This window comes from Falco biarmicus, chromosome 6 (assembly GCF_023638135.1).
Source record: "Falco biarmicus isolate bFalBia1 chromosome 6, bFalBia1.pri, whole genome shotgun sequence".
Classification (NCBI taxonomy): domain Eukaryota; kingdom Metazoa; phylum Chordata; class Aves; order Falconiformes; family Falconidae; genus Falco; species Falco biarmicus.
In genome coordinates, this window is record NC_079293.1 from 24,376,767 (window position 1) to 24,391,480 (window position 14,714).

Genomic DNA, 14,714 nt, shown 5'->3' on the forward strand with positions numbered 1-14,714 from the left:
GAGGACTGGGTGAAAAATTCCCCAGTGCAGTGTGCAATGATTTGGGCTGGATTTACTATTTCTGGTTTGTCACCATTGCTTTGAAACCTGACTTTTAATGGACTCAAAGTCTTGTTATTTTAACCACTGTATGTTTGATTAAGGATGAGGAAGAGAATTTTGTGTTAATGTCACCTGCAACTCATCTTAGTAAGCTGCAAAATTTAGTGCTTAAAGATGAAAACCTGACATTTACACAGGTAAATTTCCAGTAGATGGTACAAACTGCCTTTTTCTGGATTTATTAGAGTACATGCTTGTGAAGTAAAACACAAACAAAACATAAAACAAAACTACGTAACTGCACCAAAGCTGGTCATATCTAACCATCTGAAAGGTCCTCTGCTTTATTTTGAAGTAAGATAGGATAAAACTAGTTCCATAGATGTTTTTTCCTCATTTACATAATTATCTTTTTTTTTATACTTTTCGTTTTCCAACTATTTCCTTTAAAAAGCAGCATGCAAATACTGTGAAGGTGAGAGGTAAGTGTGAGGGTTACTATAAACTAATATTAAAACACAGTGTAGGTGTGCAAGTTAACAGTGATAAGAAAATCTTGCCAACTGCAAGAAAAATTTTGTGCTTTGTGGTCACCAAAGCTATTAAAATATTATAGCAAGGCTTGGATTCATGATGATCTCTATGTATCTCTGGTCTTGACTATTTCAATATAAAGCCCGTTGCTCCTAAAAAGTCCTGTGTTGCCTCTGGTCCTTACCAGTTCTGTTTAACTGCATTTCCCTTCATTATATAGCCCTTATATTTATTACAGACTGTGACTTTATTTAATGTGCTGCCCTTTCAGTTGCTTGACTTCTAAGGCAGCTGCTGTATGTGAGGGAATATTTTGCAGCATGATCAAGGAATCTGAATAATAGCAATAACCTAATAATCACTGACTGCTGAGTTTGATGATTTTGCTTGGTTATATAGTATAGGCCGGACATGTAGCATAGATATCTCCATGCGTTCCCCATCAGAGCATCTGTATATCTATGCAGCTTTCACCAAAGTGCCTCAGAAATATGTCTGGGCTTCTACCTGCCTGAGAAAGTGAGACACAGTTTTCAGCTACCATGTGTTTGCAACTCATCTTGTCTCCTGGGCCGCGTAAGCTGTTCTGTTTATGTATGGAGCAGCCCAGAGCCTCGGTGTATCCACAGTGATTTGAGGTTGCCCAGCAAACAGAATCCATCTGTTAAAAGAACATAAAACACCATAAATATAAATAAAACTTTTAGACAGTCTAAAAGAAATGTGTGGTTTTCAAAATGCTCTGGAAAGGAACAGATCAAAGGTACACTGTTCATTTGGCAAATGTATAGAAAAACTCAGCTGAAACATCTTTGAATCTGCTTGTGGCACCAGTATCTCAGCTCCTGAAGAGAAATAAGAGTCTGTCAGAGATTGGGGTTTTTTGGGGTTTTTTTTAGACAAACCATTACAAGTACTGTACAACTGGTGTTGGGGAGGGGGGAGCTTTATCGCTGTTCCACTTACTTTTTAGTGTTCTATCATTTTGTGATAAGTAAATACTACTTGGCACTGAAGGTAAATTAGCTCTTTTCCCAGGTTCGTGAAGTGACAAGAAAAATTATTCATGCATCTAATGAGGCTGTTACTGAAGACAACCTGTATTCTGATATTATTACGGTGTGGGGACAGTACATAGACCATGACATTGCATTTACACCACAGAGCACAAGCAAAACAACCTTCCTAAATGGAATGGAGTGCCAGATGACATGTGAAAAACAAAATCCATGTTTTCCAATAAAGGTAAGATTCTAAATTAACTTCTTCAAGAGAAATTCCAGGTTCTAAACAGGTGAGTAAAGTAAAACACATCAGTGATACACCTATACTGAAATAATTATAAAGCAAATTGACAGATAATCCAGAAATATCAGAGCAGACAGTGATAGAAAAATTGAAAACTAATGCAACTATTACATGAAACCTGTAGATATTGAAATTATTTTGTAAAGATAACAAAACTACAGCTAAGGTACTTAGTATAAATACCAAATTTTTCTTCCTTTCAGATTTTAGTTGCAGAGAAACCTTACGTGTGTGTGTGTGTGTGTCCCTTGTTATTGTTCTTATGCTTCAAGGTTTTGAGTTCCATTGGGGAAAATAGGGAAGTAGTCATAAATAATTCTGTTTTTAAACTGCCAGTCAGATAAAGTGAAAGGATCTTAACTCTACTCAGTGAAAGCAAAGATATTTCCAGCAGCTAATGCAAACTTTTGAAGAGAGCTATCTTTTCAATGTATGTATAAAATGATCTTCAGGGATTTGCTGAAACTTGCATCACCTCTTTGCTTTGAGTAGGTGCAAAACACGGATTCAAAGCTTGTTAGAGGGCAGAAAGAAGCATAAATTGGTAGAAATATAGGATGCTATATTCTTGTCTGGTTAATTTAGAAGTATAGTCATTATTTTGCTCAAAAACTTAAGTAGCGAAGTCAAACCAATTTTTTGTTTCTCAAAGCACAGCCTGTCCATCTCATGCTTCAGGGGAGCCCCATGGCCATTACTGACCTTGGACTGTTGCCCCCATCTCTATGCAGAGCAACCTAAATTACTTTCCTTAAGGTTGGAGCTTGATTACTGACCACCTTCACTATGCACTGAAGCCAATGTAGGGAGTAAGTTCCATCTGCGTAGAAATACTCTTTTCCCCTTTACAAACCATATTTGATATCTAGGACATAGTGTCCTTTTGCATTTTGCCTCATCACAGTTCCATTAAACAGAAAGGAAAATATTTGGCTGACTGTAAATGGGACTGTATCAGGTCCTGTGCTGAAAGATGGCTCATCTTCCATTTGATGAGAGAATCTGCAACACAGGGAAGACTAAACAAAATTAATGACTGCCTGCAATTTTACCACAGGCAAGTAAATCTAGTCTCTCTCATATTTGGAGATATGGGGTTTTGAAAGTTTGCAAGCATAGCTTGAGAGTACTCAGAAATAGCACATATTTCATAAAGAATCATACTCTCGGGACACTGGGCGACTGACTAACTTGGTTTAGCCACAACAACCCCAGTTACAATGAGCCTTCCATAGTTCTGACAAAAATGCCTAGTTTACTGTGCCTCAAATTTCCATCTGGGGTAAGAAATTGTTTATTCTGTTTATGCTGTTAAGGAATAGCCATAGAAATGTTCCCATTCTCAAAGCCTTACCTCCCAAAGGAGACATCAGGGCGGAAGTCCAGTCCCTAACCAGCAGTGCTTCATATGATGTGATGAAGGACGTGGAGTGTGTCTCCGCCATATGAGACAATGTAGCTATGTATTGACTCCCATTTTTAAAAAGTAGTTTGCTGTAGATATAAACCAAAACGTTTTCAAAAGTTCATGTTTTGTGTTTATGACAGCACAATTAGTATTGATCTTAAGTGCAAAACCCCCACATTTTTTATTACTAAATAGATTTTTAAATTGAGAAGAGACTCATACTGTTGCCCATAATTTGAATCAAATGTGGATCACAGAGACCATAGAGGTCTAACTGAACCCTTCCTAGTTCAAGCCCGGAAATCCCATCTGCTTAAAATAGAGGTAATTTAAGGGATCTTCAAAAAAGGACTCCAAGACTATTATTCATGTGGTGGCAGCATTACAGTGCAGAGAGAATGAAGCTGCACAGATTACCATGGCATAGACCCACAAGTGCATCTTTCAGTGCTCTAAAAAATCCCACCCTGGAGCTGTGAAAAGATTCATCACAAAGGAATGCTCTTGAAGGCAATTTATGTGTACGTGTACTAAATCTAGCACTGAATGTAGCCTAGCAGGGGAATGGGATCAAGTCATACCCATGGCCACCTTTGGGAGTTAGTGCCTGATACTCAGAATGGCCGAGGCTGGGGGACTTAAAAAGATATTCAGACACAACTCTGTAAGTATTAGGTAAGTTTCCCAGCTTGTGGATTCATGATGTGATCACAGTCCCATGAATTTTTCAGCTCCATTTTGTTATTATTCTGTTGTTCACAGCTTAGAGGGACAGATATGAAGATGGTTGTTTGTTTGTATTATATATCTAGTATTTTGTGACTGGTTTTGTCAAAGGCAAAGAATAGACACTATATTTAAAAAAAAAAAAAAAAAAAAAAAAAAAAAAAAGAGGGGAGTTGTAGTTATTAGTGTGACCAGAGGAACTATTTCTTGAACACTGGGACAAAAAGCTATTACCCCCTACAACTGATCTTCTTCCTGAAATCTTAATTAAAGCTATTCACCTATTAAATATTTGGAAAACTGCCACAGTTAGTTTTATATGTTCATTTTGTATATGAAGAAACTGTGGCTGGTTTCCAAAGACAGTGAAATCAATAGCATATTATCCAACAAGGTAAACAGAGAGGCTGCAGTTTCCACTCTTGCTGTGTTCCTAGAACAGTGGCACCCAAGGGAGAATCCACCCACGGTAAAGGACAGCTGCACTTACAGACACATGGCCTCTCTGGGGGTTTCACCAGGGAGAGGAAGCTTCTGGCTGTGCAGATTAAAGAAGCTGTCTGGAAAATGTTCTGAGTCAGTGCAATTCAATGAAGGATTGAAAACTGCAGTAGCGCATTAATATTAATCACAAGTGTAGGTCAATGATTCATAGGTTAGCAGAAACTGTTACAATTTTCTTTTCTGGACATTTTCATCATCAAGGCTATAGAATTTCACCCAGTGATTCTCACATTAAGCCTGTAGAGCCTGAACATTCTTTTTCTGTATCTTTTCAGAATCAAATAATGTGGAAAAAAAGACCCAACTAAAAATCACCAGCTTTAGTTTATACTTCTTTTACAGCGACCTGACACATGAAACAGGGTTGCAGAGATAACTTGTCATTCCTCAGATGATTATTTCAGGTTAGAGATGAGACATAATGAGGCATTAGAAAGACTTTCATAGAACTACTGACTTTATTCAGTATTAACTACATTGCTGACAATAATTAGGCACGGTGCATACACATAGTAAGATACAATCCTGAAAAGCTTTCAGATGGTTAGTTCAGGTACAAAAAAGTTGGCAAAGAAACAGAGCTGGAGAAAAGTGAGGTGATTTGCAAAAGGTGACATGTAACATGACGGGCTACTGTCTCAGCTACAAATGGATCAGTCAGTGTGCTCCCAACAACCAGAAAAGTGAGCCCCTGCCTTTTTCTTCTGTGCTTCAGAGGCAGCATCTCACTGTCAGATGGAGTCATTGACTCTCCTCTGAGATTCATGTCCACAAATAAGCATTCATGTTCTCCATATTGGCAAACTTTCGTAGACCATAAGTTAGGTTTTCTTTTAAGTCTACAGCAAAAATCCTTTTACAAGGTCATTTCCCACAGAAGGGGTTCACAATAAGAAAGATTTCTCTTTAGCTGAAGTAGCAGTTTAGACATTGTGGTACACTGAAACAATCAGTGCCTTTCATTTTCCTACACATAAAAGAATTTCACCATAAACAGGTTTGACTGTGCATATATAATAACAGTTCAAATCAATGTGCAGATATACTGGGAAAACTACTGTGGCCAGACAGGGTTTTGTTCTGAGTTTTTTCCCTCTAGAATTATGGAAGGCAGAGAAAAAAATCATATAAATATTATTCATTAGTTTTGGAAAAAAAAATATGATTCTGTACGCCTTTCAGCAGAAAAGAGTCTTTTTTTTTTTTCTTCTCAGATTATTTTTTATGTCATTTGAATAGTGTAAGGAACCTCTCATTTGCATATTCAGCTGCTGGCTGCACACTACTTATCCCATGAAAAGGGAAAGGACTGCATTATGCAGTTCCACCAGTCCCTTAATGCTCATTATGGCTGTTTTTCTCCACAGGGGCACAGAATGGTTTGAATTGAAATTGCAGAGACAGTTAACTAAAGATTATTCTGTATGAACTTCATTCACTGTTGATATGTTTTGTTGTAAGCCTTGCTGTTTAACAACCTAATGGTGTCTCATATATTTTTTTTTTCCCAGTGATACCTGAATTATTCCAGGTTTTGCTGATAACTAGAAGCAGGAGGCACTCAAACACATACAGTGCTGTGGCTGTCAAGTGCAGGTATTTGTAGCATGAGATGAGCTTCCTGCTTACATTATCAGCTAAAGGGAAAAAGAAGCCACACAAATAGCAAAACACTTAATAATAGAGACAAATACTAAAGAGAAAACACCAGACAGAGAAATTACTGATTTCAGAAATCAGTGAAAGAAAGAAAAAGAAAATGAAATTACATATTTCCTTCAAAAATAACCTACTCTGACTTGCTAAAACTTAGGCAGTGAAGAAATATTGGTAGAATTTCTTTACCAAACTAAACTTGAAAAACAAATTATACCCTTTCTTAACCTAAACGCTTCATTGGTATCCATCCCTATTGTCATTAGGTATCAGAAGTAAGAATATTTTACTTGGTATAATAAATGAGGTAACGATTTTTTTTAGGATGCTCTTGAATTCCATTCCGAAGTTGCCTTGTTTCTTTCAACCCCGACTTAATGACTATTCTGTCTTCACAGACTGATCCTATATTAATAGATGAACGAAGAAATTTCATCATTTTGTATAATATATGCAGTGTTCCCTGTCTTCTGCCAGACTTCTGAAACATGTAAGGCAAACAGATAGAACACAAATAAGAAGGGTTAGCTCAGGTGTCTACACAAAACATTTATTTTCTCTTAGAGAGATGTTTGAAGATTATTTTTTTCTGGGATATTTCAGCAGCTTTAGTAAGTGTTATCTGTAGCTACTTCATGTTGGTCAATTGATAAGAACACCCTAGATTTATATTCCCTCAAACTCATACTCCATGATTGTTATAACACTTCTAGTTGAGGTCAATCTTTTTTAAACTCTTTGAACCGACAGACTGTTATGTCTCATTGTTGGTGCACAATGCAGTACTGTTCAAATTCAGAAATAATGTGCTTTTCAGAAAAAGAATGTTCATAAAGCCAAATGTGCATTAGACAACACAGAGAGATTTTAATAATTTTTAAAGAAGACAGTTTTTGTTTTAGTGATGAACTCCATTCTTTGAAATAGACTTGATGGTCTGAGCTTTTCCCTTGGATATCCTAAAAGGCAAATAAAACCTTTCTTCCTCTTCCTTTTTTTCCTCCTTCAACAAGTCTGCTGCCCTCCCCACATCCAAAGTTATTCCGGAATTATTCTCAGTGCTCTCCTGTGAGAAACGTTCTACCTGTCTGGTTTGGGCTTTATTCTCTCCTAATACTCTTACCTGTATCCCAGGATCTCATTTGATGATTCCCACATGTCTCTCTCATGCCCATTACCTATGTTTGGAATAGCTGACCAAATGCCAGGCTGGTTCAGCCTATATCCTTGCTGACTAGCACACACATGCTGGGTTAGTATTTGACCTTGGTCTCTCAGCTGTGTGCAAATGAAACTGATCAAGGACTGGGAAGTCTTTCATTTGGCAAAGGTTGTGAGAAGCCTTTGCTTTTTATAAAGATAGTCAGAACTTCATACTTGTAAGACACTTGCTGTACAGTGATCTGGGGGAAGTATTGTGGGGGGCTGGCAGAAAGCAGAGTGAATAATTACAATATGACTTTTTTTAATTAGGAAACTGGATTAGAATTAAGTATTGAAACAAAGTTTTTACAGCATACTGCTGCAGACATTGAAACTCTTCATTGCCTTTTTATGTATACGTGTAACCTGCCATTTAATTTGGTTTCCAGTAGAACATAATTTGACCAGATGTTCATGCCTTCACTGTGATACATTTCATGATAAATTTTGATTGTGAAGCCAGGCTAATTTAGGTGTAGGTCTGTGAAAAAAGAGTTAACATCTGTAGCGTGCTTTTATGACAGAGTAAAGGTTTTGGGGTTTATTTCTGGTTTTGCTTAACTATTGTTGAATCACCTCTTTGCTTAAATCTGAAGGAAAACAATCTCTACAGGTTTAGGTTAGGTCGCTCCAGTAGTTGAGATATGAACAACTGAAAATGGAGACAGAGGATGGAAATATTTACACAAGCCTTAATTCAACATCCACAACTGTTATCTTCACTTCAGAAAATACCCATATTTTTTTTAATGCAGGTGACCACCAATGATAGATTATCTACAGGGTTGGACTGCCTGCCCTTCTACCGCTCATCTCCTGCGTGCATCACTGGTGATCATGATATTCTTTTTGGAAATCTAACAGCACTAAATTCAAGACAACAAATCAATGGCTTGACTTCTTTCCTTGATGCTTCTACTGTCTATGGCAGTACCCCTGCGGTTGAAAACAAACTGAGGAACTTAACAAGCAAAGAAGGCCTTCTTAGAGTAAATATTAAATATTACGATAACCATCGGGAATACCTGCCTTTTACAGACCAGATCCCATCACCTTGTGCACAAGACTTGAACACAAGCGAAGGTGAAAGGATTGAATGCTTTATGGCTGGGGACAGCCGATCCAGCGAGGTCACGTCTCTGGCAGCTATGCACACGCTGTGGCTGAGAGAGCACAATCGTCTGGCCAGAGCCCTCAAAAGCATCAACAGCCACTGGAGCGCTGAGACAGTCTACCAAGAAGCACGAAAGATTGTTGGTGCTCTGCATCAGGTTGGCTTCTTATTTGCTTATCTACACGTTGCAGTGAATATCTTAGAACAGAAGTGATCACAAAACTTCAATTATGCTTCTCTGAGTGGCTTTTAAGATCATGTTATCTTTTCTTTGCCACCTGTTTCTGCACTTCAAATTTGACATGTTTGAAGTTTGTTCCATTTTCCACTTTTCTGAATGCAATGTCCTGGTCCGTATCTTGTCCAGACCCTTCAGTGCTCTTGATTTTCATGGCAGTTTCTACTCTGGTACATCTTTCCATGGGCTTCTCCAGTGTTTTTTTAGTCTATTGCAGGGGCCTTTTCAGATGCATTTCTTTGTAGATTTTTTTTTTGGTAAAGGAAACAATTAGTCTCTATATTTACATAGTGTTCAAAATACTTTCTTGTAGGTATAATATAAATTAACTTCCCGGTGTAAAAATGCCTATGAAGTTCTCAATGAAGATTTAATGCATAAAATTCAAGGCTATTCTTGACAGGTGTTGGCAAGAAAAATAAATATGGGAAGGGTGGGGTGGGGTGGGTCAGGGAGTGGGGGAAGGAGTCTGTAAGAGTATTTGTATTAGACTGAGAACATGAAAACCTGTTTCTAGTCTGCATTTTCCTTTCTCTTTCTTTTTTTTTTTTTCTTTTTTTTTTTTTTCCCTTTTCCTCCTATAATAGCTATGCAGGCCTTAAGTACTTTTTTCCTCACAGTTCTGGTATTCAGTGTGGGGACACCCAGACACACACACACGCAGACACACACACACACACACCCACCCCAGGCCAAACCAACCACCACACACCAAAAGCAGCAGCTTTGCTGGCACTCACATGAACACAAATGGCACACATAGCCTGGCCCGTGTTCTCGGTGGCTGCTCAGCTGGAAGCCCATTAGTGAAGTACATGCACAGGCAATGTGGAGCTCTTCTGGACAGCCTTGCGCAGGGGCTGGCACCAGAGCGGGTCTGACTCCACAAGCCCGAGGCTCAGGATCCCACTCACTCTCTTTACAGGTCCTCACATTTCTTATGCTGCTCATCTTCTCTGATCTGGCTGGAAACTCACTAGTGATGACACACACACACTCAGAATAGAGAGTACATCCATAAAGGGGTAACTGGAAATAGGATTTCAGAAGAATATAGCTTAAACTTCAGAGATCAAGCACAGGGCTGAGTGAGAACTCTTCACACTCAAACAACCCCTTTTATCCCCTTTTCCCTCTGTTTTCCCATGCTCGTTTGTCCCCAGTCCACCTTGAGCTCTCCTTTTTCCCACCTTCAGTCCTTTCCCTGAGTACCCTGTAGTGTTTCACACATTCTCATGAATGAAGTTCCTATACAGTCCCCTCAGATCACCCCCTCCCTGCACCCCATGGCTCCTACCCCTGCAGGCAATCACCCCTTTAGCTTGTGTGATGTCAGGGAGACAGTTCCTTTCGTTAGCTCTTGGCAGGTTTCACGCCTGGGCTTGGGGTCTGGCCACTCTCTCTGGTGGCCTTGGGGAATGGAGGATCCTGTGAGCCCCTTTTCAATGCTTTGGTTACTCACGTTGCTCTAGCTGACACTGCTCTTTGAAGCTTCACAAAGGCACTTGCATATGTGGAGATTCACCTTTAGTCAGACAACCTGAGACACGGCTATTCAGTCTGTCCATTATAATCCATAATACTGGGTAAGCAATATCAAGGACCAGAAGAAACTGAAGGCTAGGGGACTTTCCTATGCTTTCAGATTCTTACAAGCAGACTTTTTTAGTGCCAAGAGACGACTTTTTTTGAAGTTAAATTGGGGGAGGAGGGAGGAAAATTTCACTATTCAGATAGAACATTTTTTCTTTCTTCTGCCACAATTTTAGTCAGCAGAATATGCATAACATTTCCTTTAAGAGACCACCTGTGTTCTCTGGCCTGTTGTTATTTGCACTTAAAGCCAGATAACTTCAGAAAAGTAACATACTTTATTTAACTGTATTCAGTAAGTCCTTTTGCAAAGTCTGGCTTCTTTTTTTTTTTTTTATTTATTTATATACTTTGTTTACATTAACTGTATCGGCTCCTCTGCTGTAAATGTGCTGTTTGCATTAAAATGATGACATTGACAAGTCAGAAAGGTTGTTAATATTTGTTAGAAGAAAAGTGCAAATCCAAAATTAGGCCTCTGTGTGTTCATACACTTCTGATTTACATCTCTAATGCTGGGGCCTGAAAGAAAACACTTTGTGCAAGGCAATACACTGCATGAATCTGGGATACTCATTATCTCTGCCAGTATCACAGACTAATGAGATTTGCTTATGGCTCATTAGAAATGCGTTTGAGTTATATCTAGCTGGTTTAGAGACATTAATTCAAGAGAGATAATTGGAGTATCTCTATTAATGTGGTATGCTAACCAGCACATTAATGACGGCTCTAGTTGAAGTTACCTTGCGATTTCCACTATAAAATTTTGTTTCAGTTGCTATACATTGCTAAAATTCTCTCTTTTTGGAATTAATACTTTCTTGCATAATTTTTGCCTGTGGGTGTATAATTGTAGGGAATTGAACAAAAAGCCTTCCCTTCTTTCTAGAATAAGGAGAATGAAAAAAATATACCTCTAGAGCATAGTTCTCCTCCTGGATGCTTTTTTGGCACCATAAGTATCTCTAGTGACAAGCATTCAAGAACAGAAACTTGACAAAGTTATCCAACATAGCAATTGCCTGTTGATATCCTGGAAAACCCAGATTTTTTTGGTTATATTGTAGACATGTTTCACTGATGAACAGTAGGTTATATAAGCCATGACAGTGGTTACCTCTCCCCTTGTATTTTATGGGAGTGTCACATGCTTAACAATAAAGTATTAACACTACAGTAATCAGTGATAAAAATACATGCCCTGATTTACTTAGTATTTTGTGCAAAAAGACATCAACTGAAATGAAACTCTCTGCTTGTTTTGCTTATTACTTTTTTTTTTGCTTTTTTTTTTTTTTGCTTATTACTGTTTTGACATGAGAAAACAGGATAAAGAAAATTGGAATTCCTCCTTTTAAGGTATTCAAAAGAAAATAGCTAAAATTTTAAACAAATAGTGTAGACAAAACAGGAAAAAATGCTCAATTATGAAACTGTTGCAATCTTCATATTACTGTTTTGTACATACATGGTTTGCAGAATGAAATTGCACGCACACGTGATGTGTCTTCCAGAGACTGTTTCCCCTGATGTGCCATTTTAAGTTGTGAAAGCTGGGTGATGGCCTCTAGTCAGAGTGAAGCGGGAGTTTTGCAGATCAATCTGAATCAAATTCTCTTTGATTTATTACAGTACCAGAGAATCATCTTTGAATTCATGGTGATACCACCAGTTGATCCCAATTGTAGCTGACAACCGCCTTTAGTTTTCAGCATGTATATAGGTGGTTTTCCACTTCCTTTCATATCTTCTTCTCTGAACATCTTGCATCCCTACCTCTCTGCCATGATCCAAGGCATGGGTTGAAAGTGGATTTCTTCTGAGGCTGACATACATTAACTACAGTTATTTGGTTCAACATGGCCAACTTGGATGAAACTTGTTTGTGAAATTAGATGATTAGATAACTCCTCTCAGAGTTTAAACTATGAAATTATAAAGAAGAAATAGATAATAGGTATTATTAAAAAGTATGTGTTGCACAGTGTCATAACTCATGTTTATAAAGAGCATAGTTCAGACTATTAACAGAACCATAATGATGTGTTCATTTTTAATTAAAAATTGAACTCACATACCATCATCCTTTACATAAAAATTTAGGACTTCTACATCAGCTGTAAATCCTTTAATATTTGCAGTGAGAACTTCAAACCAACTGTGCATAGCACTTTAATGAATTAAAGATGTTTGGTTGTTCTCTATTATTTCTGCAATCTCTCCCAAGTACAGGAGCTTCATTTAGTTGCCTCTTCACTAACTCAGTGAGATACTATTCCTTTGCCAGTGCCAAAGGCAAGTTGCACTCTTGGCCTTACTTATGACAGCTCACACATTTTTACTCTCCCTTCCAGCCTTTTTCTTCATTTTCCTTTTCCATCCATTGTGCCCCAGTCACAACTACTTTGGAAAATACTGGAGAGGTTTTGGCAAGGAAAGTCTGCTGAACCTTATGAGAAGTGATATGAATTCCTGTATCTTTTGCACCTAATTTGAAATAGATTTTAACATGAACAAAAATTTCTCAAAAATAATCTGAAATTATGTGACCTGTTTCAAAATACCTCACATATGGCTGACATTTGCTGGACATGGCCCAGTCTGGAGGCAAACCTCGCCAGGATGCTCGCTAAGTTCGTAAGGACAGTTGGGAACCCCTGTTGTAATTCTGCCTTCTGGATAAGAGGGATGCCTTTCATGCTAACAGCCTGTTTAACTTGGAGTATTATTGTGTTTTCAGGTCAGGATTCAGTTACTTTTCTACAAACAACACATGTGTGATTCCTGATATGATGTAAAAACTGTACAAAGCCTTTTCTGACAGTCTTGTTATTCATCAGATTCTCTGTCTAGATACTGACCAATTGATTTAATTGCTAGGAAATCAATATTATTTTCTCTGATATGACTAAATGAATAACATCTAAATACTCTTAACTGCTCTGTTACTATTCGGTGATAGAGACTACTAAAGTCATTTAAACATTGAGCATATGAGCTTCTGTTTAAAAGACAGTGCCCATTTGTCATAATTTTTCATGAACTATACTGTTGAAACAATGACGGCCATGACATGAGGCAGTAGGAATATCAACATTATTGATTAAAACTAATTTCTTCATGAGGCTTCTATAGAGCTTGGAGTCAATGCTGTGAGGTGCTGAATGTATCCTAAGAGGAGCTTGAATTACCACTGATCTCATAAATGTCACAAGGAGTTAAGACCACACAGTACCTTCCAGGTTCAGACTCTTTACATCCTCATAAGTCCCTTTTGCTGCTGCAAACACCTGAAAGTTAACTTATTATTCATAAATAGACTCAAAGTAAGTAGTAAATGGTATAGCAGTTCATTGTACTTATTTGTGATTCCTTTCCATATAGCCCCTTTGTGGCTCTGAGTTTACTGACATATTTTTGGACAAGCACGTTCCTTTGTTTCCATAGGAGAATCTCAGTTGTTGAAGGAACACTTTATTGAAATAAAATATTGTGCTTATCTATGTCAAATATGAAAAGGAGTGCATGCAAAAGAATTTTAACAAAAATAATGTTGATGTTTCTCAACTGTTTTCACCTTCTTTAGAACACATGTATGTGTCAGTTACGAGAACTTGAATCAAGCTTCTCCTTGACTTCACACAGAGAAATTCAGGCAAGATACATTCAGAGACCATGCAAATACGGGATGCTGCTTTAGATGTCGTTCTTTGTCAGACTCCAGATTCTTTCTGGCAGTATCACCTTAGTCAGTATTGTTTAAAAAACACCTCTACGTGATGGAACCTTATTTAGCCATTGGAAGTTTCCATCACAGAGATGCCTCTCCTAGCTCAAGGCAGGCATAAGGCCCCTCTATACCCTTAGTCTTTTAATTTTCATGTTTTGAAACTGCAATTCCTCTTCCCACACCAAGAAATTAAGAACTTGCCTCTGTAGCAAATGAAAAATCTGAATTGTCTGCTCCTTCAGGGAATTTGGCCTTTATGAGCAGCTTAGCTTGGGATTTCGTTTACAATGAGCCAAAAAAATTATGGCCATATCAGGATGTTTGAGTCCATGGCGAACCTAGTCCTATTTAAAGTCTTTGCTTGTAAAAACTACCTCTGAATCTAAAATTAGAAAGAACTGTTGCTTTGCAAAACCTTTGTGAATGTAGCAAAAGGTTAACGTCACAATGACAGTGTCAGTGTTAATTTCTAGCAATTATTTCATTTTCCTCATATGCTACATTAAAAAATTTTAAAAATTTTAAAAGCTGTAAAAAAAAAAAAATCTAATCTATTGTCTTTCAAATATTTCATTCACTGCATGACCTAACCTGAAAACACAAAGAGGTTGTTACCTCTCCCTTTTGAGAAAAGTGAGCAAATTCTGGAGAGGTT

General features: G+C 37.9%; 1 protein-coding gene across 1 annotated transcript in view; it reads left to right on the forward strand.

Moving 5' to 3' along the window:
- TPO (thyroid peroxidase) overlaps positions 1–14,714 on the forward strand; it is a 46,350-nt gene that overhangs the window by 18,414 nt on the left and 13,222 nt on the right. The window contains exons 6-7 of the mRNA XM_056343901.1: positions 1,615–1,821; positions 8,137–8,652. Coding sequence (XP_056199876.1) covers positions 1,615–1,821; positions 8,137–8,652 — 723 coding nt within the window. The remainder of the gene's footprint in view (positions 1–1,614; positions 1,822–8,136; positions 8,653–14,714) is intronic.